A 25,056-nucleotide genomic window follows, 5' to 3' on the forward strand; every position below is an offset into this window, starting at 1 on the left:
TTAAATGAAGCCAACAGAGTTTTAAAAGATTCACACAGTTACGGACAGACGGAGAGCTGTGAGCAGTCTTTAAGTAGGAAATGTCTCTCAAATTATGGCCCGAGACCTTGGAGCGAACTATGTGATTTTCTGCATCTGGAAAAAAAATCCCAGCATAATCGGAGGTGAAAATACATATGAAGAATCCCACTGATAACAAGAGTGAGAAATCTAGAGGTGGGTCTATCTGCTCTCCTAGGAAATGGACCTACTGAGGTGACACAATCCTTAATGGGAGTCAGCATCTGCCCCATGCTTGATCAGCTGGAAGAGAGCTTCATCAAACAAGGTCCTTGTGGCTAAATGCACTCAGAAAACGGTCTATTTCAACCCCACGCTTGTAGATTTTCCCATGTGTGGTTTTTTTACTTAGGGCTTTCCTAAGCCCTGCAACAAACCAGTATGCTTAATTTTGTTTTGTATAGATTGGACCAGATGTATGTTATTATAGTTTTATTTAGTTGTTGTTGTTTGTTTGTTGGAGTTTTTTTTTTTTTTTTTTTTTTTTTTTTTTTTTTTTTTTTAAGAACAACAAATTCTTGAAGTTTGGGTGTATTTCTGCTTCAGAGCTTGTCTAGCGTGTGCAAAGTCTGAGTTCTATCTCCAGGACTTGAAAATATGTCTTTAAAAAGAGATTAAAAAATAATTTGTAGTTAAGGAATGTTTATTTGGATAATAAAGGTTACTTACTACAAATAACACTGATTTAGCATATCCTGTGCAAATATTTGCTTGTGGGTAAGCTCTTCCTGGTACTGTGGAACCTGTTTTTCCCGGAATATTCTTCTGGAAAGATTGGTTGAATTCTGTTACTTATAAACAAAGGTACAGAAAGAGAAGAAGGTTTGGATCCCTGGATAGTATTGGGGCATCTTAGATAGTTTCCAAGTCTGTGCTCCGTGGGGTACACCCTATTGCGGCCTACCTGAAGTCATGTTCTATCCTAATCAGGGTGTTCTTGGAGCCCAGAGTTGAGTTCTCATGTCTGTGATGATGCTTTTAAAGTACACCACAGAGGGGAAAACACATTTGAGGACTTGGGGTGTGTGGTTCATCGCAGCTGGTACCCACTGAATGAGGCCCCGGGTCAATCAATCATTTTATACTTGGCTGTTGGCTGAGAACTTGATGTGGGGAGAAGGATTCGGATGGGAAGCTAGGGAACTGGACTGATGGAGCCCAAGACAGACAGTGAGATGGGGAAAGAGCCTTTCTGCTTTCAGAAAGTAGCTCAGAGAAAAGCTTGGTCACTGACTCTGTGCATGAGCCCTGAACGTGTTTTCTTAGACTCAACTCCCATCTAGAAAAGCAGGGAGTCTGCTGGAGAGTCCTGAAGGCACCAGCCAGCTTGGCCATTCTTTATCCTTTTCTCCTGGGAGTTACACTCCAAGCTGAACTCACACAATGAATAGATAGCTGATTTAAAATCAAAATCCTCTTCTCTGGGAAAGACATGTCTCTGTTCCTTTAAGAACTGCACCGCCTGGGACTGGCACCCCACAGTCTACTTGCTTATGCAAAGTTCATGCCATTCCTGGGAGATACCCAGGGCAGTACTGGAAGAGTTGACTGCCTCTTTTCCTCCAAGACTGCCAGACCCTCAGCCACCCTAGGCATTGTCTTTGCTATAGGTTTCTACTCCCTATGGAGCAAGCTAGAGCTGCAAGTATGTGCAGAATTTTTCTTTTTCTCTAATCGGAATTTCAGAAACCCTGAAAAATTAATTAGGTTCAGAGTTTGGGTTAAGCTCAGATCTTCCTACTTAATAAAGCGCTCTGCTCCTGAAACAGCACATGCACATGCGTGTGTCCGTACGTGTGTGTGTGTGTGTGTGTGTGTGTGTGTGTGTGTGTGTGAGGGGAGCGGGAGGAAAGGAGAGAGAGAAAATGTATTCAGGACATCAGCTGTGAAATCATCTAGTTTTCAAATATCAACTTCCCAGACCTACCACCCATTATGCAAGCTATGTGCAACTGGCTTTTTTTTTTTTTTTTTTTTTTTGGACAAAGCTTTAAATTCCATGTTTTTAAAAGCAAGATGGCAAATACTTTGCCTTTTCCAGAGGCTTGGAACCAGCCATCAAACAGTCTGGTCATTCTTAGGACCCAGCAACATCACAGCCTTGCACAGTGGAAGTCGTAGTACTGCGGATGCGCGCTCCCACCATGCAGGCTCTCACCAGGAGAGTCTGGTAGGACCTCAGAGGAGAAGCCACTGGCTTCCCATCACGAGTCAAGGCTAGGAATGACCACTCTAATTCTTCGTGCTTATCTCACTGTATATCTGATTATCTTAGGCGGAGAGAGTTCCCGGGACAGTCTAACATTTCATCAAGAGCGGCTTGCACAACTTTTACATTGTTTTCCCCAGCATGAACCTCTCCACTTCTCAGCGCACACCATCCACACGGTCCAAAAACTGGGAGTCTGAGTGTGGACAGAAGACGAGTTGTCTAGAGAGCCAGACGGGGACTGTCGTTAGATTCCATATAACAATCCAAGCAGGAATCCTTTTCTTGCCCTGGTTAGTTTCACAAATGTTGAAAATAGATAAGCCTTTGTGGTCATGTGCCAAGTCAATGTGCTTGTGTTGCTTCAGCCCAAGACATTCGAGGTCGAGTGACCAGACTTGAAAGAATCTTAAGGACGTTTGCAAATTCTGCCAAAATACTCTTTATCAAGCATCTCCTGTGCTCCTGTGAAAATGGATGGAACACACCATCTTTAACCCCTCTGAGCAAACTCTGCCTAGTCAATATTGTAAGAAAAAAAAAAAAACCATTTTAGAATCTGGGAAATTGAGGCTTACAAAAAAAATCTGAGAATTTAATCCAGGATCAAGTTTTAAATAGAGACTTGGATTAAGACCAGGGCTTGTCTGCAGTGGAGCCAAGATGTGAAACCAAATGTGCAAAGCCTGGCTCCTTCCCTGGACCCTGGAGATGTGAGTTTGTTATTCTTTTCTTTAAGGCTGTAGCAAAGGTCACTACTCCTTGAGCTCCAATTCTGAGATCATCCAACAGAAGCTCATTGGAGGCTCTGTGGAGAGAGCTGGGAGGTCAGGGTGCTGGAGTGCAAGAGATCTGCAGCTAGAGTTTCTCAGTCTACCTATAGGACTGCCGAGTCCATCTTGACTTTCAACTTCGTTGTGTCGGTAAATACTTAGACAATTAAAAAAACACTCACTTTTGGAGGTGCATTCGAGGCAGACATCTCTGGATATGTCTGTGAAGGTGGTTTCAGATCGGATTAATGAAAGAGTGGGGGAACTGTTCTTCTTCTCATAGAATGGGTGGGGTCGTGGAATAAAAAACGGAAGGAACAAGTGAGCATTTGCATCCTCTCTCTCCTCCTCTCCCCCTCCCCCCTGTTTCCTGGTTTCCATTAGGTGAGCAGCTCTATTATACCCTCCCCCCCATGCTGGACAAAATCCTCTGAAGCTGTGGGTCAAGACCAACTCTGCCTCCTTTAAAACCGCTTCTATGGTCAAGTTACTGCAATAGAGTGTTTAGTTAGAGATACCAATACTGTAGGGTCCCCAGCTCCCTCTGTTCCTCACATTTGAACGTGCAGCTCTGTAACACCCAGCCCTGAATTCCCTCCAAGGACCTTCACCTGCCCAGAAGGTGGTGCAAATATCCTCCCAAGGGAAAAAAGAAGAACCTAGAAGATTCATTCCTTCCCTGCCCCCTCCGCCCTGATTTCCCCTTTTGATCTTTCTCATTGCCAGACATTTTTGGGTCATCTTTTCCATTAAAGTTTGTGTGTACTTCAAGGAGATCCCCATAGCTGCCCTAGAGTAGACCAGATGTCTCTGTTTGATATGCAAAGAGATGCTATAAGATTCCTCAGCCAAGCTTCTCATAGATCCCACTGTAGCCAGTATCTCCTCTCTCTTCTTTATGACTTGCACCTAGAGAATCATCTAGTCCCCCCACACATACTCAGATTCTGGTCCTCGGAGAAGGAGATTCCTCATAGAGATCCCTCCTGGGTTGGACCATAGAACTGGTTTTCTAGAACATACGTTTGCTCAAAGCTTCTGTTGTTTTTCTACCAACCCAAGAGTCCTGCCTTCTGGCTCTCCTCCCCCTTCCTGTACCCACTGTGTCTAATGAATTCTTGCATATGAGGTCCTTGAGGTCCCCTCTCTGAAGGGAGTGGAAGAGCAAGGCTGAAACAACAGGCCTTGGGGAAGTGGCCTGGAAGGGAGGCAGCAGCAAAAGGCTGGCTGAAATGTCTGAACTGGGAGGGAGCGCTGCAGGCAGACAGGGTTTATATCAGCCAGTGATAGAGAGGGCCAGAGCAGGGATTCATAGGGAGAAATAAAAAATGGGAATGTTCGGCAGGACATCAAGAAAAACATCCTGATGAAGAGAAAAGGCTCCCAAGAGGGGGAATGTTCTCATAAAGATGAGCAGGTGTCCAGGTCACCCCAGCACATCTCCAACGGTACAAACCAGGCCTGGCTGCCCTGGTGGCTATGGGCTGACCTCCCTCCAGGTCTCTTTTCGTGGGGAAGATGATAGAGGTGGGTCGTGTAGTTGATGGAGCAGAGAGGGTGGTTAACTGTCCCCTGTAGGACTCCTTGGTTGTGAAACTGAGACAGTGCCTCCCTCGGCTTTATCACTACAGTGGTGGTCTTGGAGAGCATTTGGCCAGTCCCTTAGGGGTTGGACAAGTGTTAGGAGGTTGGCCAGCAAGAGAGTCCTTGTCCTTGATTGTGATTGTTGGCTCTGTATGCTGTTGGCTTCCCCCTGTGGAGCCTCTTCTGGTTCATGCTTGCTGCTTACTCATGACTTCAGCCTTTGAGTTGTGGCTGCTTGGTTACCCTTCTCAACTCTGAAAGCCCCCCTTTCACAGCCAATCTGCTCTACTCTTGCTCCTCCATTCTAATCTCAAGGACAAGGGCATAGTTTCTCCGGTTCATCTGCTCATGGAGGGGAGGTCACAGGCCCCATCCAGGAGACTGGTTGCCAATTCAGGTACCACCTAATGTAATGGTAGCAGGACCAGACAGGATGAATGACTGCCTGAGCAGCAAGAGTCATAGATGGGAAATTTCATTAGGATGATATGGGCCCTTAAGTCTCACCTTCCTGTCTGAGGCTTTCCCTTTCCCATGTTCTGAGCGCTGAAGGCAGTCTTCCAAATTTCAAGTCTCAGTTTCCCCTTCATCAGTTTTTCTCCCCTCTGAGCTCCAAGGTGGTCCTGCTTGGGTAGGTAACTGCTCACCAGACGGAAGAAAGGCCACCCTCACACTCACGCATGAATGTCCACTGGGTTTATTAGGCCTCAACGACAGTCTTTTATTGGTGACTGATGTGCCGTTTGTCCTTCCCCTCCTGACCCCATGCCAGATTCTACACATTTCCAGCCTTTGCTCTGGTTGTAAAAAGGACAATCCTTCCCCACCTATCATGCCACTTGCTCCCCCACCCCACCCCAGAACCAATGGTGGGGGAGGGACATCCTTCTGTGACTTGTCCCCTGAGATATTATTTATTTCCCTCGTATTTGTCAGAGTCATTTAAGATAAATCTGAATTCTGGTCTACAGATGAATGCTAGCTCCCTGCATTTCTTAAAGAATTCAGTGTAATGTGGAATAGCTTAAATAAAGAAGTCATTTCTGAGGATCATATCAAGGAAGGAAGGAAGGAGGAGGAAGGGAGGGAGAGAGGAAGGAAGGGAGAGAGGGAAAATGGAGAACAAAATGGAGGGAGGAAGGGAGGAAAGAAGAGTATTGGAGGGAAGGATGGAGAGAGGAATGAAGGATGGAAGAAAGGAAGGAGCAAAGAAAGGAAAAGGCAAGAAAGCAAGGAAGGGAAAAAAGGGGAGGAAGGGATATTACCATAGTCATAACATTAGACAAATTAGCATGGTAGTGGACACTGTCTATCATATGTCAGACAACATGCTGAAGGAGGTAATTCACTTTGTTCTCTAGTAACCCTGGGAGCTAGGACTCATTGCCTTCTTCAGTAAAAAAGATGAAGAAACATCACATAAAGTTTTGCTTTCTTATCCAGGGATTTATGGCAGCAAATATCAGATATATCCATCTAAGTCCTAAATCCGTATACTGGTGTTGCTACAGTCTTGTTACTGATATGAGCTCCTGCTCCTCTCGGGTGTAAAATGACACCTTCACCTGTATGGTGGATTGTTTTGTCTTGGCCATCTGAGTGCTTCTGCTTCTTCCAAAGAATCAATAATACTAGGTCCCCTCCTCTACTGTGTGTACTCGTGTGTGTGTGTGTGTGTGTGTGTGTATACATTTGATGTAAATACACGTGTATTAGCAGATGGATACTCATGCCTGTGCTAAGACCAGAAGAGACTGCTGGGTGTCTGCTCTGTCATTCTCTACCTTCTTACTTTAAGACACAGTCTCTCACTGAACCTGAGACTGGGCTGGAAGCCAGTAAACCTTCATAATCCTCGTGTCTCCATTCCTAACGGTGCTGGGGTTACAGACACAGGTACAGTCATGCCCAGCTTTCTAGATAGGTGCCAAGGATTGATTCCATGCTGCACAGCAAGCACTGGTGGCCGCTGAATCATCTCCCCAGTCTGTACGTCTATCTTTAGAGTATCTTTGCAAACCTATGTGGCGCCTGCAGCCTAGCTTCACAGGCACAATGGCAATATCTCTCCTGGGCTCCTTCCAGGGTTCCTAAGCAAGATCCCTTGCATCACAGTTTTCCCTATCCATACTGCACCCAGCCAGAGGGCTTCTTCTAAGAGGCAGACCCAGTTATTCTGTAATAGAAGAATTGGGATGATGAGCAGTGAGACACAGTCCTGCAGTACTAGGGTGCAGTCACAGACGACACTTGGACTGATCAGATGTGGGGCAGAGCAGTATGCCAGACATCCAACCCAAGAAATCTGGTCCCCGAGCATCTCAGAAGTGCTCATCCTCCAGGTGGACTCTGAGAGAACAGTTCTCTGAACGGGCTGCTCAAGAAGCTACTGTTACCTTCCAGGAAGGTGTCACATGGAGCAGAAACAGAGCACAATGCTACAGGGTCCAGGGGAGGGTGAAGCTGTCAAGAGCAGCAGCAAGCAGCACTCAGGTATGCCCCTGGGATGGGCTTCCTGCCAGGATTATAAGAAGTACAGCCTACAGTTCCTCCTGTGATTTGGCCATGGCTTGGTTGGGTACCTGAGAAACCCCTATTGTTGCCAGAAAAGCCCAAAGGACAGAGGAATTAGAGAATCCTTTGAGGGGCCCTAAGACACACCACCCCATTTTTTTGGTACCTTCCTTCGTGTCCTTGAGCATGCACAGGGGCACTCAGTAGGTATCTGAGAAATGAACAGGTAGACAGTCCTGAGGCAGAGGTTTCCTCCTGGCTCAGGTTTACACCTCACTGTGGTTCGTTCTGTTCTTAGACCAGGCTTATTCACAAGCTTCTCTGCTCTCCCTACTCTTCTCCAGGAGTACCCTGCCCTTGATCCTTCTAAGTCCAGCCTTCCAGTCTCCTCCTGGGTCCCCCTGTGGATCCTATTCCTCAGTTTACCCTGCCCTATCCTCTTATTCTGGGCTTAACTTTTCCCACAGCGGGTCACATTTTCCGGAACACCGCGTCATTTCTCTCTCACTTTTGTTTATTATCTGCTTCTTCCAAGGGAATCCAGGGCCTATAAGGGGCAGATTTTGATGTCTGGTTTTCTACCACACTTCTAAGGTTCACTTCAGTACCTGGTGCGTAGAAATTATTCAGAGTGCGTGTCACTTAACCATCACAGTGCGGAGAATCAGCATGGTGTGCAGTGACTCTTTATGTTGCCGAGCTGGGGAAACTGAGGCTCAGCAAAGAACAACTGGGGATAGCGAGTGAAGACTGGGTGGGGAGGCTATGCAGGGATGTAGAACACAGGGAACTAGGTTCTAATCCTGATTAACTTCCAAAGCTCTCTCTCCTGAAGTCTGGGACTCAGTTCAAGTTCATAACAATTTTCTCACAGGAGGTAGAGCTGCAGGTGGTTTGGGGCACTTCCTTCCAAAGGACTTTGGGTAGTTCTTAAGGGTTGGTAACAGCGCCCAGCTTATAAGGAGCTTAGCTGTGAAGGCCATGTGTGTCTGTTGATTGTCCAGGAGAGCTCCCTGATCCTCAGGACTGAGCCTCTGTGGTTGTTCCTCCTGGCCGTGGAGACTCCTGGTCCCTTTATTCCCTTAGCCCAGCTTGTTTCGGACTGTGCAGCCTCTGAGAGGCAGGGCAGGACCTGGTGGGCCATGTTTGCAGCCCAGCAAATGTTCCCGGAGCCTTGTTTTTTGTTCTGTTGCTGGGCCATTTGTTTTTATAGCTTATCATTCCTGCAGGGGGGCTTTGAAAAGCTGCCATTGCTCAATGGATGTTTCCGGTTCGCTTCCATCAAGCCGCATTTAATGAAAACCAGTTTAAGGTCGTCTTTCTCATAAAATGTCTCAGAGCTGCTCCAGCAGCTCCTCTTCAAGAATAATGAAGATGAACGCTCCCTTCCTCCTCTGGCTTCTTCTCCCTGGGGCAGCATACAAAATCCCAGCCATGGGAGGAAAGAAAGCAAACCCACCCTCTAGGAGCAAAGGAGCTAGGCTCCAGAATCTCTAATGCTCCACACCAAGGAGCAATTTGGCTTCTTCAGACGACTTGAGGAGTTAGCAAATCACAAATAAATGTTTTTAAACTCCTCAAAAACCTTTGAGAGTCAGAATATTGAACCCAAGACCTAGGGTCACAGAGCAGGCCTGGCTTCTCTGGAATGAGTTGAAACGGAAGGTAGTTGGCTCACCTAGGCCTCATCCAGAGGTCCCTCTGCTCTGGAGACCCCACAAAGCATCCAGGGACTCCTCCTCAGTGTCTCAGCCAAATAGAGGAGATTCCCGAGGAGAAGTAAGTATGACCTGGAGGAGGGGATGAGGAGGCTCCTAGTGACTGGTTTCATCAGCAGAAAGAGGTCCTTCTGAATCTCCAGGCAATGCCTGGGTGCCAGCAACCCCAGAAAAAACACCTGCACAATAACCCAAGGTTTCCCTTTGCCCTCTGGGTTTGCCAAGCCAATGTGTCTGACTGTACTCACCGGGGTTCTCTCTTCCTGCCTATATCACATACTTTGAATAAGGGCCACTGCTTTTGTCCTAGACACAGTCACTTTTTGATTTTGCTTTGCTATATTAAGATAATTTCTGTGCACTCCTGGAATCTTAGCAGGGAGCAGTTGAGGCAGGAAGATCAAAAGTTTAAGGTCATCCTGTGCTACACAGCTAGTGTGAGGCCTGCCTGGTTACACAAGACCCTGTCTCAGAAAACCAAAGTCAAACCAAATTCCAGATGGTCTCTGAGATACTAAGGCCCTTCTGCATTATACTCCTGGTTGACTGGTTTGGAGTGGCGGTAGGTGGTTAAGTGTGCTGACTGCAGTGGGCCAGTCTGGGTTCTTTGCCTTGGAGCCATGGGTTCTCTTCTTCAACACGTGTCTCCAGAGTCACCCCTAGCTTGCCTGTCACTCTACCCACCCCACATGCTCCTTGCTATACCTTTGGGCCAGGAAATGGAGCCCAAGGAGAGATGGGCACTCTGATGATGCCTTGCTTGTAAACATGATGTTTGGTTGTTCATGGGGAGGAGTGGAGACCTGCTGAGAGTGAGCAAGAGCTGAGCCAGGAAAGAGGCGATCTCAAATCACTGTACCCTACTTCTGGCATTGAAAAGCTATGCATCTTCTGGAAGGCACTGGCATTTTCTGGAACTCATTTCTCCCCCCACTTTAAAACAAGGTAGCTAACCCACATGGGAGGATCTCCATTTTGCCCTGCCTTCTTGGATGGCATACAGAGAGGCAGGCAAGAATCAAGCATGGAGAGGAAGCATAATTGTCATTCTAGAGGGACGATCACCTCTCCCTCCTGCCAACATCGCTTCAAAAAAAAAAAAGTGGCCAAACTCCACATTTTATAGAGAAATGGAAAGTTAATGTGTATATAGACAGGCAAACTCTTAGTGTTTGGCAACAAACTCGGATGTGGAAGATACCCAGCCTGCTGCAGGTCCATCAAAACATGGGTTGATCTCAAAAGTGACAGTAGTTTCAAAACTCTTTAGTAGGAATAACAAGTTGGCCCTGTGACTGAAGGTCCCTTCACACCAAACCTGATGACCTGAGGCTGATCACTAAGATACTTCCCAAGTCGTCTTCCAACCTCTACCGATGTACTATGGTTTGCATGCAGCCAAAATGAAAAATTTAAATGTAGTTAAAAACAAAATAAATATAATTTTAGAGTGTAAATTAAACACATAATTGACATTGCTTATTCAAAGAGTGGGCAAGGTCTAGTTCCAAAGCTAATGGAAGGGAGCTCCATGCTTCTCCCATGGTGCCCTCAGTGTGGATGGGGATCAGATGAGGTCCCTTTGTGAGAGGACTCAATAGAGGACAGAGAACTGTGCCCTGGTTATTCTCATTATCTAAAGATGCTTGTCTGTTCTACTGAGACCCTGAGCCCCAACCTGGAACTCTGCAGCTCTCTGAGGCTGTGCTCCTGAAGCAAGATGCCTGAGACAATATGGAAACCAGATGCGTGCACCGCCTTACCTCCTTTTTTTTTTTTTTCGTCTTCTCTGTGCTTTTGTAACTTTCAAAGCTGTTCCACATTCATAAGCTCTGATATCACTAAGCTCCCAGCTGCCCTGCCAAGCTGCTGGGCCAGTTATTACCTTCCAGATGGGGAAACTGAGGCTCAGCAATTGTAAGAGGTCAAAGAGGGTCAGAGAAAGCAAGTGGCCTGAAACGCAAGGCCTATGACCTCGATGCAGTCCTCTCCAGAACGCTATGACAGACCTACCGTCCTCATGAACTTACACTGTGTATGTGCAGAACGGTCCTCCCAAGACTAAAGGAAACCAAAGCATCCTAGTAAATATTACCATGACAGCAGTAACGAGAATGGAAAAGTAGCAGCTGCTTCTGAGCACTGTCTTCTCCCTCCCACTTTCCCTCCCTTCCCTCCATCCATAGCCCCTTCCCTCCTACTCCCCCCTCTTCTTCTCAAGTGCGATAGAAAACCCGTGCCCATTATTGCTTATGATTTAGACCAGACTTCAACTTGACCTCTAGCCTAGCCCAACCTGGTCTCTGCACCTCTGCCCTCTGCTGTCCTCCCTGGCCTTAGGCATGCTCCTTCCCTCCTTCTTGCTTCTATGGTACCCATTCCCTTGCATCTCTGTGTTCCGGCATCCAGGAGGCCTCTCTGAAATCTCCAATCTTGGTCACAGTCATCATTCGTAGAACCGTGGTCCTTTCTCTCTAGGTCATTATCTGAATGATTTCATTTAGCTTCATCTCTTCCACTGGAATTAAAACTGCTAGAAAGCAGAGGTCTCAGAAGGTCATAGTTCAATAGCAAGGTTAGCATATAACAAATATTCCACAAATCAATTCACAAAGGAATATGGTAGTTAGGGGCCACCTAGGCTATCCCTTTAACTCTCAAGCCTGATGAGACACCCTGTGCTACAGAGAGATCGTCTGTAACAGACTCCTAGAAGGCTATTCATTGCCCAAGATCCCACAGCAAGGTGGAGAGGCTGTCTCAGTCACAAGTCTGCCTGATTTCCAAATGTTCAAACTAATACAATTCAAAAAAAGACTTGAAGATCTTTGTGTCAGAGATCTCCAGAGAAGCAAACTTTGGACATGTTAATGTAGAGAGAAGAACTATTTCAGGAACGTTTGTCCTAAAGAGGACAAGCTAGATGGCTGGAGCCCCAGAAGAGTCTGAATCCTAAGCTGGGGCACCGTGGAAGATGAGTTCAGTCTTGGTTCTGTCAGGGCCTCTGTTAATTGTAAGAGACCCAGTCACATCACAGAAGGCAGGTTTGCTTTGACCAAAGTCCACCAGTTTAAATTTCTAACTCATTCCAAACAGACCCTCAGAGAAACATCTACAAGAATGCTTCAGTAAAAATCCAGGCATAGTGGCCCAGGCAACATAACACAAAATTTAGCAGCACAACCTCTGGATAGTCATTGTTCTAAATCAACCACCGGTAATAAGCCATGACGTTTGCCTCATCTTGCTCTTCTTCTCTTTTTCCTGTTGGTGAGCTATTTGGATATTCCCAAGGCTCACACTTCTATCTGCTTCCTAACTCTAGCTGCCAAGATTCCTACAGCAGCCAGAGATCTGCCTGCAGACAGGGCCTCTCTATGCAGAGTAGGCTTCCTGGCACTTAGGCCTGGCAGTACCATCCGAACTGGGGTAGCAATGCACCTTGGCCACCACAAGTAGGAAGTCAGTTCTCCGGTTTTCCATGGATATCTATTATCTTCATTCCCATGTTGGGGCTGCCTGCGCCCATCTATTTCTTTTCTTCTCCCACCCCTAACCCCATACCCCAGCCATTTCCTGCTCCTCATTCTTCTCTGCCTTTGAGGTGTCTGGACTCATGCACACCAAAGAAAGGGACCTATTTAATCTACCACATTTACAAGCTCTGTAAACAAGATCTAGTGGCTGAATCATGGAAAATGTTCCTTATATGAAAACGGTCATTTATGACTTTGTTCTATTAAAACTGTCTTGTATAACTAACCCCACCCAGCAAATTAGGGAAAAAAAGAAAAAGAAACCTTAGTGTGCCCCACGGTATTCATACGTCTCTTTCAGACAGCCATAGTCATGTCATTTCTAATGATTTAAGTTCCCCTGAATGGAGTTCCCCTCCAGGGGGCAGATAAAGGGTCCGTTTCATGTTGCTTTCGAACAACCTCTTCCTTTAAAAACAAAACTACATTAAAAATTTCTCCAAATGGCCTTAAAATAAGAGGTTGAAAATCTGACCAGCTTAATTCTTTTCTGGAGTAGCTGAATAATTTATTAACATTATTCTCACTGAGACTCATTCTGTTTGGCCTTTGCGAGTTAATAATTGCTTCGGCATTATTACTGTGGGGGCCTCCAGCTTCGACTATTTTCCTTATGCTCACAACAATAAATTATTAAAATGTGCTCAATGTCTTGTATTAATATTGTCTGAACCCTCTAGGAAGCCCCATGAAAAGCCAGAGCTTTGGAGGGTTAAGTTACTGGCCCTAGGTCACAGCTAGGAATTGGTGGCTTGAAACTCAAACCTCATTGTCAGATCTCCACCCTGAATTCCAATTGTCACAGAAAGAGGATGGGATCCTGTGATAATCATAGTCATAAAACTGAGCAGGAGGGGACAGGAATAAAGATGCCCACAGGTTGCTCTTTTAACATGTACTACAATGTCTACATGGTCCATGGGGAAGTGTGGAGCTGTGCTCTTTCGAGAAGTTTCTTGGGAATACCAAGTAGCCTTTCCTAAGTTTATCTAGGGAGGACTGAGTGTCCTCACAAGTATCTGGAGACACAGGAGAGACCCCACTGTGTGTCCTTTCATATTTACTCATTTATACATTCATTTATTGGTTTTGCTGGAGTACAGTGTACTGTGCTGGGGTACAGGACACCAGGAGAGTTTGTCACCCATGAAGCCCAGGGGCCCTTTTCTGTTCCATCTTCTAGATGAGAGTGACAGATTGAAGTAGTTTCAGAGACACACCCCCGCCCCCACCCCGGGCTGGAAACATCAACCTGGTTGAGTTTGCCTGTTAGCAACACAGGCCCGTTTTCAGAGTACACCTAATAGATAACTCTCTCCTGGGATGTTGAGGGTCCCAGGGTGCAGCCATTGGCCCTTTCCTATTATGTGGGGATGGTCTCCAAATCTCCAAACTGTCTGTCCTCACTGATAAGACAAAGCCATCTGGAAGCACCCTGCTGGGACCCTTGCCTACTGCTTGCTAGGTACTGCTTTTCAGGCAAGCCCCTAATGCACATGGGACCTGGTTTCAGGGGCAGTGCCAGCCTTAGTTCTGGGTCAGCAGAGAACCCTCTGCTCAGACTACAGAGACTGTGAGGCTGGATACACAACCTTTGATGCCTTCAGCACACAGGGACTCTGAAAAGGAAGAAAGGAAGCAAGAAGGAGAGAGGTGGATGAGTGGGGCAAGGAAGGAATGAATGGAAGGAGGGGAGGGAGAGTTCTTGGGCTTTAGCTGGTTGAAGCCAGTCCAGAGCACAGGCTCCTAAACAAAAGGATCCCCAGGGATCTAGTGATTCTGTTTGCCATAACCACATCCAGCCACCCTGGGGGAAGTCAACACTAGGTACCATGGTCAAAAAAAAAAAAAAAAAAAATATATATATATATATATATATATATATATATATATATATATATATATATATATATATATATATATATATATATATATATATATATATATATATCAAAACACATTCACTAATAATAGGAGTACTTCTACTAGCAGAGACCTGACACTCCTGCTAACGGGACCGACCATAAAGGGCATTTGTTTCTAATTAAACACCAAACCCCTAAACCTTTCAACTCTGCATCCACAACTACTGTAAATGTTTATGAAAAACGGGAAATTCTCATTTAATTCAAACCATGCCAGAAATGCATTTTCGTTGTCTTAGCCGAGAAGCCCTCTGAGCCCAGCTTGAGGCCAGCTGAGCTTGAAATTGAGAGAGGCACAGACCTGCAGTGAGCTGAATCCCTGCAAGCCTGGGGAGGAAGCGGCAGCCCCCTCTTGCTGCTCTGAAGGAGCAAAATCCAGCTGTCTTCCAGAGAGAGATATGACCAACTGAGAGTTAAAGCTTCGGGGAGGGTCCCAGACATCTAGGAAATGGATTAGGTAGCCCACAAAAATAATTAAGATGAGAAAGTCTAGAATCAGATAAGCCATAGCAACAGTTCACTCCTGGAGGACTGTGACAAAGTAGTTTAACTCTCTGAGTCTTGAATGCCTTAGAGACCGGCGGTGGCCATGGAGGAAATGACGCTCCAGAAAGGGAGTGGTCAGATGAAAGGGGGAGTTAACCAGGTGCCTCATCTCTGCTCTGATAGGCTGCTCATGCCTCGGAGGTGCTGAGCATCTCCTCCCTCAGGAGGCTGGAACTGAGAAGTCTCAGTAAGAGAAGGCAGCTCTTCCAGTATTCCTAACATAGCTATTCAAAAGCCTGTCCCCAGAATCCCAATCACAGGGCTATGACACCTGGGAGCATCACACCTGTAACCAGTGGGCTGTAGAGTTTCCCAGAACCCTGATTCTTACTCAGAGACTGGCCATGCTTCCCGGAGGACAAACATTTCGTTTGGCTGAGACACATGGTGTGGAGAAGAAGCCTTGGGGGGAGGGCAATTGGACATATTTCCTAAGTCTTCATTAAGTCTTCCACAGTGGGGATTTCCTGAGCAGGTCTTTGGAGAAGATTTGAATCTTTGTCACTCTCTCCCCAAGTGAGCATTCCCTAACACTGCTAACAGTGATCCTTCAAAAATAGACAGGCTGGCCTCCCTGTGCCTCAAATTACAGCAGCCAGGAAGGATAGAAGGCATAGCTGTAGCCTGACAGCACCTATTCATCGTACCTACAAGGAGGGTAGCCGGGCTCCTACCTCCTCCAAATCACAGGGAGATCTACAACTCACCAATCACAGTGTCATAGTCCTTGGACCTCTGGGACTCAGTATAATCTTAGGCTCAGAGCTCAGCATTCTGTCAAATTATAGAAAAGAGGTTCCTTCTCAGTACAAGTTGGGCCAAAGCTGAGAGCCATCTTGTGTGGCCTTTCGGTGCCTCAAAGTTTTCATCCTCAATGTTGACATAGCAATAGAGGAGAAGGGCAGTGGTGACAAGAATTTTCCCAGGTAATAAACTGCAGTGAGGATGAGTTATCACCCCATACTTCAGAGAAACTCTTCCTCTCAGAACCTCCTCACAGCTCCAGTTTAATATAGCTGCGTGCCCCTTGGATTGTCATGTACCTTTGCCAACTGCTCTTTGAGGCAGAACAATGTCTGGCTCTGCTTGTCATTTAACTTTTAGCACTGCCTGGCACATAGTAGGTGCTCAGTAAATTACTTGGGCATGAATAAGAAAAACCAGAGGAGTCAAAACAGGGGTCCAGATATTCTCACATTTTGTACAAATCCCTAATCTCCAACTGTTCCTCCAATGAGCTCACGAGTGTGATTGCCAGGTTGCAAATATATGTACTTTCACAGAAAAAGAAATTTCCAGAGATGCTCTGGCCATTGATTTTTTTAGCTACTCATTTTCTCCTTAGAAGTGGAACAAGGCTCAGAGTAAACATGTCGGGCCAAGCAGATGTAACGGTCCTGAATGTGAAGAAGTCAGTCTGACATCCACCACTCCATTCACTCTTCTAGAGCTCTTGACAGTTCCAGAGAAGTGTCTGTGTATGTGACCTTTGGCTCAGATTTTACATAATATTTTGCTTTGCTTGGCAATGCTATTGTCTGAGAGCTAACATGTTTGGGGTATGTTTTTAATATGTGCCTCGTACCATATAATGGGCTAAGGTCTCCTCTGAGATCCACGCTGGCTCTTGGAAGTATGGAATATGTTATAGATCTGGGATAAACAATATTTTCCATGCCAAACTTCCCATCTATCCTAACTCCATGACCCTCCAGAGATCAGGGCTCTGCTTGCAAGTGACCAAAAGGGAAGATGGTTTGTGAAAGACACTACTCATATTTTCTTTCTTTGGAACATTCTGGATGCATTCTTTGAGTCTGCAGAGCAGAGTCCATAGAGGCAGGACAGGCAGATCCTAAAACCCTCATCCCTTACTCACAAAAGCGCATAGCTCTGAGCAGTTCTTAACCACTCAGTGAGCTCAGCCTCTCTCTGTAGGTGTGAACCAGACATTCCTAATTTTTCAGCCCTCTTTAACTTGTTTGTCCTTTGCCTCCTCTAATCCTTCTCACAAAGACAGGCCTCCACTCTGGTTCTGGCTGCATGAGGCACCAGTGGTAGGTAACTCTGCACCACAACTCTTGGTTCCCTATACCTCTGAATGAAGCAGAAAGTGCCAAAGGCTGAAGAGAGTTGCATGTATGGACTCACGAAAGGTCCACATGCTACACGGGGACTGAAGCCAATGACCCCAGGCTCCAGAAAGTCCATCCCACCACCAGCCTGCCACCACTGCCAACCTACCTGGCCAAGTCTCTAGGCCCTATCTCATCACCTCTGTTCAAACCTGTTTGACAGCTAAGTTGTCAGTTTCTTGCATTCTAGAACTCAAATTATCTACATTAGACAACACATGTGTCCTCTGGAGGCCCAGTCTTGGAAATGAAGCTGGAAGGAGTCCCTAGTAAGTAGACCTAAGCCCTAAGGGTTGGCTAAGTTTGAGGTATGGTCTAGATCATTGTCATATTGCTCCTAAAGAGGCCTTGTGGGACAATGCCCTCAGCCTATCCATTATTGTCTTCCTACCTTTGTCTTCTCCCCTTTGGCAATGGTATGAAAAGCATAAGAAGGCTAGTTTCTTTTCGATCCTTCTCTTTAAGCAAGAGCATGACCCTGAGCTTGGACCTGTTTCTGCTTTTTCCTGGGCAAGGCCATAGGCCATAGGCCATATTTCATGTTGAGTCATCTGTTCTGGGGGAACGTAGTACTACTGAGGCATTCAGGAGACCAAGGGTGTCCAGGCATAATCTCATCATCCTATCCCATGACCACAAGAAGGTGGACTGTTATCTCTGAGAAGCCAAAGAAGGAACTTAGTTCAGGGCTCCAAACTTCTTTAGGCCAGGGAAGTACCAGGAGCCACTGCCCTGGTGCCAGGCAAATTTTTGGCAGCTTTCCCTCCTGGGTAGGAAAACCATAGGGTGATGAGGTTCTTTTTGAGCATTGAGTAGCCAGGGACCCGAAAGGCAGCTATGGGTACACAAATGGGCATGGCTATTTGCTATAAATAACTTTGTTTGTTTGTTTATTAAAGAAAGCAGGTAGTTGGTGGCATTTGGCATCCTAACCACCTTTATCTCCTATACACTCAGATGGAAAAAAGACTTCTCACTCTAGAAATCATCTGAAAATGCAAAGTAAGAGCAGAGGTCACCAGCCTCCACTCTCTTGACAGCTAGCCACCGCTAGCCAGGGAAAGGAGGGCTGCCCCATCTGCTGCTCAGCAACATCTGTGGTCTTAATTTTTAGATGGCGGCATATCCTTGATTCAAAAACACTAAGAATGTCTCCAAACCTTGTACGACAGCTCCCAATTAAGCTAAATGGGCTGCAGCAGAGAAATTCTGACATGAGGCCTTCAGTGGTATCCCTGTCTGGTGTTATGCCTGTTTGTACATCTGCTCGCAGAGATGAGTCTCCCTAAGACACTCCTTCCACGTGACAATTCACTGCTCCTCCAAGATGCTTCACGGCAGCTACTTTCTCATTCTTTCCTACAACACGCTTCACCTGTATCACTTCAACAGCCCTCCTAGGAGAGCCACTCATAAACACCATGGCAAAGCTGTGTGGGCCTCAGATCATACAGCCAAGGAGATGGATGGAGGATTTCTTTTCTTTCTTTTTAAAAGAGGTATCGCCATGGGGTGCTGTCTCTTAGGTGTTCACCTTTGTAAAAGACAGGGTCTCTCATTCTGACCGGAGACTCACCGATTAGATGTGGCTGGTTGGCCAAGAAGCCTCAGGGATACCTCTAGGTCTGCTCTTCTACTCTGGGACCTACAAGCACATGCTACCATGTTCTTTTTTGTTGTAGCATTTGTTTTCTGGGGACTGGGCTCAGATCACCCTGCTTGGGGGGTAAGCACTTTACCCACAAACTATCTCCATCACTGGAGATGTGGTGATAGGTGATATTGAAGCTTCTGCTTAGGCACCATCTTCTCACACAGACTCCCCCTCCTACTGCCAGGACTTTGCATTGGAGGACTACCTGTCTTCCCTGTATGCCCCACTTTTTTGCCCATTAACAACAGAATGCAGAGACAAAAGCCAGACCATTCCAGGTCTACTCAGGTCTCTGCCCTGCAGCAAGCAACCCATCCAGGTCTAGTCCTAGATTCTTTGTCAACAAGGCACAGACAGTGTTAGTATTAACCTTCACATGCTGCTGGAAAAAGGAGGGACAATGCAGGTTCAAGGTTTTTGCACCCCTTACAATGCTACTAAAACACTAGTACTCTTTCTGATATTGGAGTCTAAGCTGTCTCTCCAAAGCACCAGTTCTCAACCTTCCTAAAGCTGTGACCCTTTAATGCAACTCTTTATATGGTGTTGACCCCCCACCTATAAAATTATCTTTGTTGCTACTTTATAACTGTACTCTTACTACTGTTATTAAACGTAAATATCTGATATGCAGCATATGAGAACTACCACTCTAAAGGTTCCTATCCTAGACTCCCTGGACCCTTCTCTGGTATCCTCTGGTATATCATTGCTCCCAACAGGAACATCTCAGAATGACTTCTTACTGCTCAGTTTGGGAATTACTTTGTAGACTGGGATGAGTTATGAGAAAAGTCAGAAACTATCGCTCTTGGGCAGTGTTCCCTAAGAGTTCAGCTTGAACCACAAACAGTACCTGGGAAGTTATCGGTTAAGATCTCATGCCATACCAATTGGGCAATGTCCAAAGATCACCCAGAGAAGCATCTCTCTGCCAAGTATGACAGCTCTGCTCTTGGCGTTCCCTGCTACAGGAAAGCACTTTTCAAGGACCTAGGAGGCTGTAGCCTAAAAGCACACAAATGGGACTGACTGTCAGAAGTCTATTCAAAGCTGCCACTAGGAAGCCCTTCAGCTATGGTGACATCATCGCAAACCAAAACAGCACATGTTGTAATGGAGTAGGTTGATTCTCCTCTGTTTCATTGCATGGTTTGAAATGGCTACAAGAAGGGGGTTTGTTGTTCAGCCCCTTGACATTGCTCGGGCTACCATGATTGATGTGTCTAGTAGAAATTGTCTATCTCTGAGAAGAGCAGCTTTTGTCTTAGTCTTCAGAAGCTCAAAGCCAGCATGCAAGGGTCCAGACTACCCAGGGTGGGGAGACCAAAGGAACATCTAGGGGAATGATGTGAAAGAAAAGTCTGGCCTTCAGCATCCCTTCTCCCCTAGGACACTAGATAGCACGGCAATATCTCAGATGCTCCAAAATAGCAACTTATTGTCACCAAGTAAGATCCCTGCATACCTCAGAAACAAACAGCCAGCATAGCTTTGATGGAATTCTTGAACCTAATAAGCCTAAAGACAAGTTTGGGCTTGTTCCTTTTGCAATAAGAGGTAACTAGAAACATTTCAGAGATGACATGTCACAACCCAGCTTAGAGATATGACCAAGGAAGCTGATGAAGGAATATTATATTGTGTGACTCAGTCACTAAGGCCAACTGCTAGCCCATAGAGTCTCTAATATTCTTTTCTAACATCATTAAGCCCCTTTTCCTAGCATGCCTCAGAGTGGCAGGAGAAAACATGACTCTGTGTCTCAAGGCAATCAAGAGGTTGGCTCAGCAATCTTCTCTGCAGCTAAGTGCAATCCTGGTTGCATCTAAATCATTCTGGCATATGCTCAGTAGAAACTGTACCAAGCTATCACCTTGTCTTTTGAAGAGGAGACCAAAGAATTGAGGTCTTCCATGAACTTGGGTGTAGAAGTAGGTAAGACAAAACATGGAGCAAACTAGACTCTGGACTCTTCAGTTCTGTTTCAACCAAACGCATGTATAAACCCTTGGAATAATGTTAAGATTAAAGTGAAAGCTGAAGCCATGTTTGTATGTATCAATCTTCATGTTTTATAAAGAACCTTCTAAAACCTTCATCTCTAAATTCCTTACTTGGAAGGTATTAAAAAGAATCAAGTAGCATTGTATGTATATATGGCACACATTGTTCCTTTTAGGCAAGCAGGCATGATGGGCCACCCTTTCTACATTTTATTCATCCCCCCTCATAATAAGTAACACAGCCAATGTCCTTGGAGGAGATTATCCTTCATCTGGTCTCATTTCATGCCCCACACGAATGTAAACACTTGACTAGATTTGGCCAGCTGTATCAGTCTCTTCATTAAAAAATGCACAGGTATGGGGGTGAGGGGTGGGGCAACAGAACTCAAACCAAACCAGTGCAGGTCTCTCCTGAGTGGTTATTAGAACATCTAAAAGATAGTCAGTCACTTGTTCATGGAGCGAAAAATGCCAGCTTCCAGATGATACCAGCCCATAGCTACTTCAGTGTTAAAACTGGACCAAAATAAACTCAAACCAAATCCAGCCAAGAGATGAAGAGAGCCCAGGGATAGAGAACATGGGCGTTTTGATAGTGTCATATGGATTCCTGGGCTTTCTAGTTATGTAAACTATAAAACTCTAGCTCCTCTCCTTTTGAAATCAAGCCAATTTGACTTGAGTAGTTGTCACTTGAAGCCAAGAGTCTCAGCTAACAGAACAAGTTACATCTTAATTGAGTTTCAGGATATTATCTGGGAGAAGTCTGTGTGTGTGTTCTGCACTGTGTACTCTGCCCACAGAGAGATGAACTTCCCAGGCTAGGGGTGAGCACCATTCTTGCTAGCCAAGTTGCCTCTTCTTTCCAGCTGTACCTTGTTTTTGTTAGTTAGTTTGTTTGTTTTTTAATGGAGCTCATCTTTCTCCAGCTTAGACATCCCAAATGACAAGCCATTGGAAGGCATCTCTCTCTATGCTAATACCTGGGTTTGAGTGGGTTTTTTTTTTTCATTGTTGGTTTTCTTAAAAAATGTTCATGATGTGATAGCAAATGAATGTTGGCGAATTACCAAGTGACAGGCGTAAAATTTTATGAACATGCACATTCCAGAGGAATGTGGAAATAAGCCATCCACTGTCGTCCACTTTGGCAGAACTATTACAAAAATATAAGTTTGGCATATATTGCAATTCATTTAAAGATGCTTAAAAACTCATCCATCAACCATGTACAGAAGGTCAAAGAAACACATGAATCCCAAATTAACAGTATACAAAACAAAGGCCCGAGAATCAACTCTGGCTAACACAGAAGATGCACACTCAAAGAGAACAGTGGTCAGCTTGTTTGAACAAAACAAAGTATCTATAACCTTAAAAAGAAACAATAACCATCCATTAGCAGTAAAAAAAAAAAAAAAAAAAGAAAGAAAGAAAAGAAAAGAAAAGAAAAGAAAAGAAACAACAACAACAAAACATTATCCTGGAATGACCCTCTCAATTTTGTTCCTTGAAGAGGGACTCAGGCTGGTGAGAATATTTCCTAAGAGTCTGCATTATATATTTTTTTACTTCAAGGACCACAGCAATAAAAGGAGCAAAGAGTATAATTGCTTGCTAGTGCCTGTCTAGTACCAAGTCCCACTCTACCCTGCCCTAAGCTTTGAGGAGTCCACTTTTACTTCTTCCCAGCCCCAAGACTTAAACTTTGCTGATCAGATTACTCAATCCTTGGGTTACGGTGATTGGTCCAAAGATGGGCGAATGTCCTGACCAACTCATTCATATGATGTATGATATGTGAACGTTGATCCGGGAATGGAATCATTGCCAGAGGTGGATTCTTCTCTAGGATCCCTGAGCAGGCATTAAGGATGAATGTAGAGAAATGGCTGCTTTCCTTGAGGCCACTGTGTGGAGAGAAGCGAAGAGAGCAATAGAGTGGGGGTGGGAGAGATGAAGAGAGAGAGAGATGGAGGCAAAGGTCTGAGATCCGTCCAGCTGTGCTTGTAAGCAGACCCAAGCCTGCCTGGACTCAGGAGGAACATTAGCTAATAAATATTCTTTTCAGCTTTAGCCAGATGAAGCTGGGCTTTTGCCACTTGGAATGGAACAAAATTTCACTGACATAGTTACCCACCATATTTAAAGCATGACCAGGAACATAAAAGAAGTTGGATAGAGGGGGAGAGGGACACAGTTCTTACTTCCAAGGAGTTTACAGTGTGAGTTCAGAGCAGTATGGTTTACTGGGTACCTACTCAGGTCTAGACAATTCCACGGTGGAGGTGAGACAGCCTTCCCTCTCCAGGCTTTCCCTAATTTCAGCAGAAAGGATGGTGCTCTCCAATAGTTTGAAGAGGGGAGATTTGAGGTTATCAGGAAGTAAAAAGGCACCATTTTGCCCTTAAAGAAGATCAAAGACCAAGGAAAGAGAAAAGGCTTGGGCCTTATGGATGTGGTGATCATTTACTTTAATACGGGAGAAGCAGCAAGAAGAGATCACAAAATGTCCAGTCTTTCTTAATGCCTTTTAGCCCCAGGCTCTACGAAACCCTGTATTTTAACCCTTTAGGACACAGAAGTATTTTTTAATAAGAACTTACACAGGGGCTGGAGAGATAGATCAGTGGTTAAGAATACTGACTGCTCTTCCAGTGGTCCTGGAGTTCAAATCCCGGCAACCACATGGTGGCTCACAACCATCTGTAATGAGCTCTGATGCCCTCTTCTGGTGTGTCTGAAGACAGCTACAGTGTACTTATATAATAAATAAATAAATCTTAAAAAAAAAAAAGAAGTTCCACAGATGCAGAAGATCCAGCTTCAGAGACTGAAAAGGCAGAATGACCATTCCCATCTTAAAGGTTCCTTTTGATAAAAAAAAAAAGAAAGCATAGCTAGTAATATAACCTACTTGTCCTTCCCTGCTTTTAACGATGAGACTTTTAACTCGACTTCTGACTACTAGAGAACTGTCTACATTTCCCAGCTTCCTTTGAAGCCATGTGTGACCATCTAGTTAAATTCTGATGAATTAAACACAAGCAGAAGGATTCTATGGCTCTCCCTTTTACTTGCCTGCATTCTCATGTCCAAGAGTAAGGTCCCAAAGGCCATGCTGAGCAGCCATTGGCATCAGAAGATCATGCGTACATGCAGCGCTCACTCAGTGAGAGCTCAGTATATTGGAGTTTGCTTGCCACTGGCTTTTCATGGTAGTTGCTTAACTCTGCTGTAGAGCAAAAGCCACACACTGCACATGTCTAAGGACGGTTAGTTGCACAGGCAGGTGCTGTGATGTGGCTGTCACTTGTTGGTCCCTTTCCTAGAACCAAAGAACAGCTTGTAGAGGGAGCACATGGTGTCCCACTACCCATCACCCTGATGAGGACTTCATTCACCAGATTTATCTTATATAAGAGGAAAGAAGTGTCCTGGTCAGGCGAGAATTTCTGCCATTCTAGGCAAAACTTAATACTAACTAAAATTCACTAAGAAATAACACAGCTTTAGGAAATGATTCTGTAATGTAACATTATCTTATAACAGACTGTATTTCATGAAATATTTGTTTAGCATAAGCATCGGAAATAAATATTAAAGGAACAAGGAATTTCTTCATGATTAGATCATTATATTAATTCCCCCTCAAACATTTTATCACCTCCAAGATGGGAACTCTGTGGCCAAGGAGCACACCAAGCCAGCTGGGAAGAGAGGGAAGATACGGGCTTCAGGCTGAAGGGGCAATTAACCCTCTCTGCACTGTTGGGTTCCCCTCACTCTAGATAAGGTCTGCATGTCAATCCTTTCTCAGCACACTCTGCCCTCTGTTAGATGGAGCTGGTATGCTTTTCCCATCCACAGGAAAGAGGAGCACTAAGCTTCCCTAAACACCATAAAGAAGATGTGGCTGGTGAGAACCTCACAGGCTGACGTGGCTTTGAGCTCCCAGGCTCAGCCGTAAGTCACACTCTGGCAACCAAAACCACATGAAACACAGTGTTGAAAACTTGCTAAATCATGTGTCACTCAGAGGCTGTTAAAATAAAATACCCTCAGAAATTGTCATTTGATTTCAGACCCTGCACCCCAGGCTGTGATGTGCAGGGTATAAATACTTGCTGTTTGGCAGGCTCGGCACAGGAGTAGCCATGGGGGCTGGGCCGGGGGAAGGGGTCTGCTGCTGTGAAGCCTCCTGTTCCGGGTATTTCTGTTAAATTCCACATCTCTTCATAAGGCTCAAATAAAATCCCTGTATCCAGCGAGGAGCAGAAATCTCTGAGAGCAATGTCCTAGGCCTAAACTTTCTAGCTTTGGAATCAGGTAGGCACTCTTGACTTTGATACTATGATATCCATTCCTAAAGCCTCCACTGTGTGTTAACAGC

General features: G+C 45.3%; 1 protein-coding gene across 1 annotated transcript in view; it reads right to left on the reverse strand.

Annotated features, from left to right (window-relative positions):
• Positions 1 to 25,056, reverse strand: part of ERC2 (ELKS/RAB6-interacting/CAST family member 2) — a gene marked incomplete at its 5' end in the record, with an annotated part of 796,341 nt that overhangs the window by 25,256 nt on the left and 746,029 nt on the right. Inside the window, one exon of the mRNA XM_080926404.1 lies at positions 3,225 to 3,315. Coding sequence (XP_080782530.1) covers positions 3,225 to 3,315 — 91 coding nt within the window. The remainder of the gene's footprint in view (positions 1 to 3,224; positions 3,316 to 25,056) is intronic.

The sequence above is a fragment of the Micromys minutus genome (genome assembly GCF_963924665.1).
Source record: "Micromys minutus genome assembly, chromosome: 12".
NCBI lineage: Eukaryota > Metazoa > Chordata > Mammalia > Rodentia > Muridae > Micromys > Micromys minutus.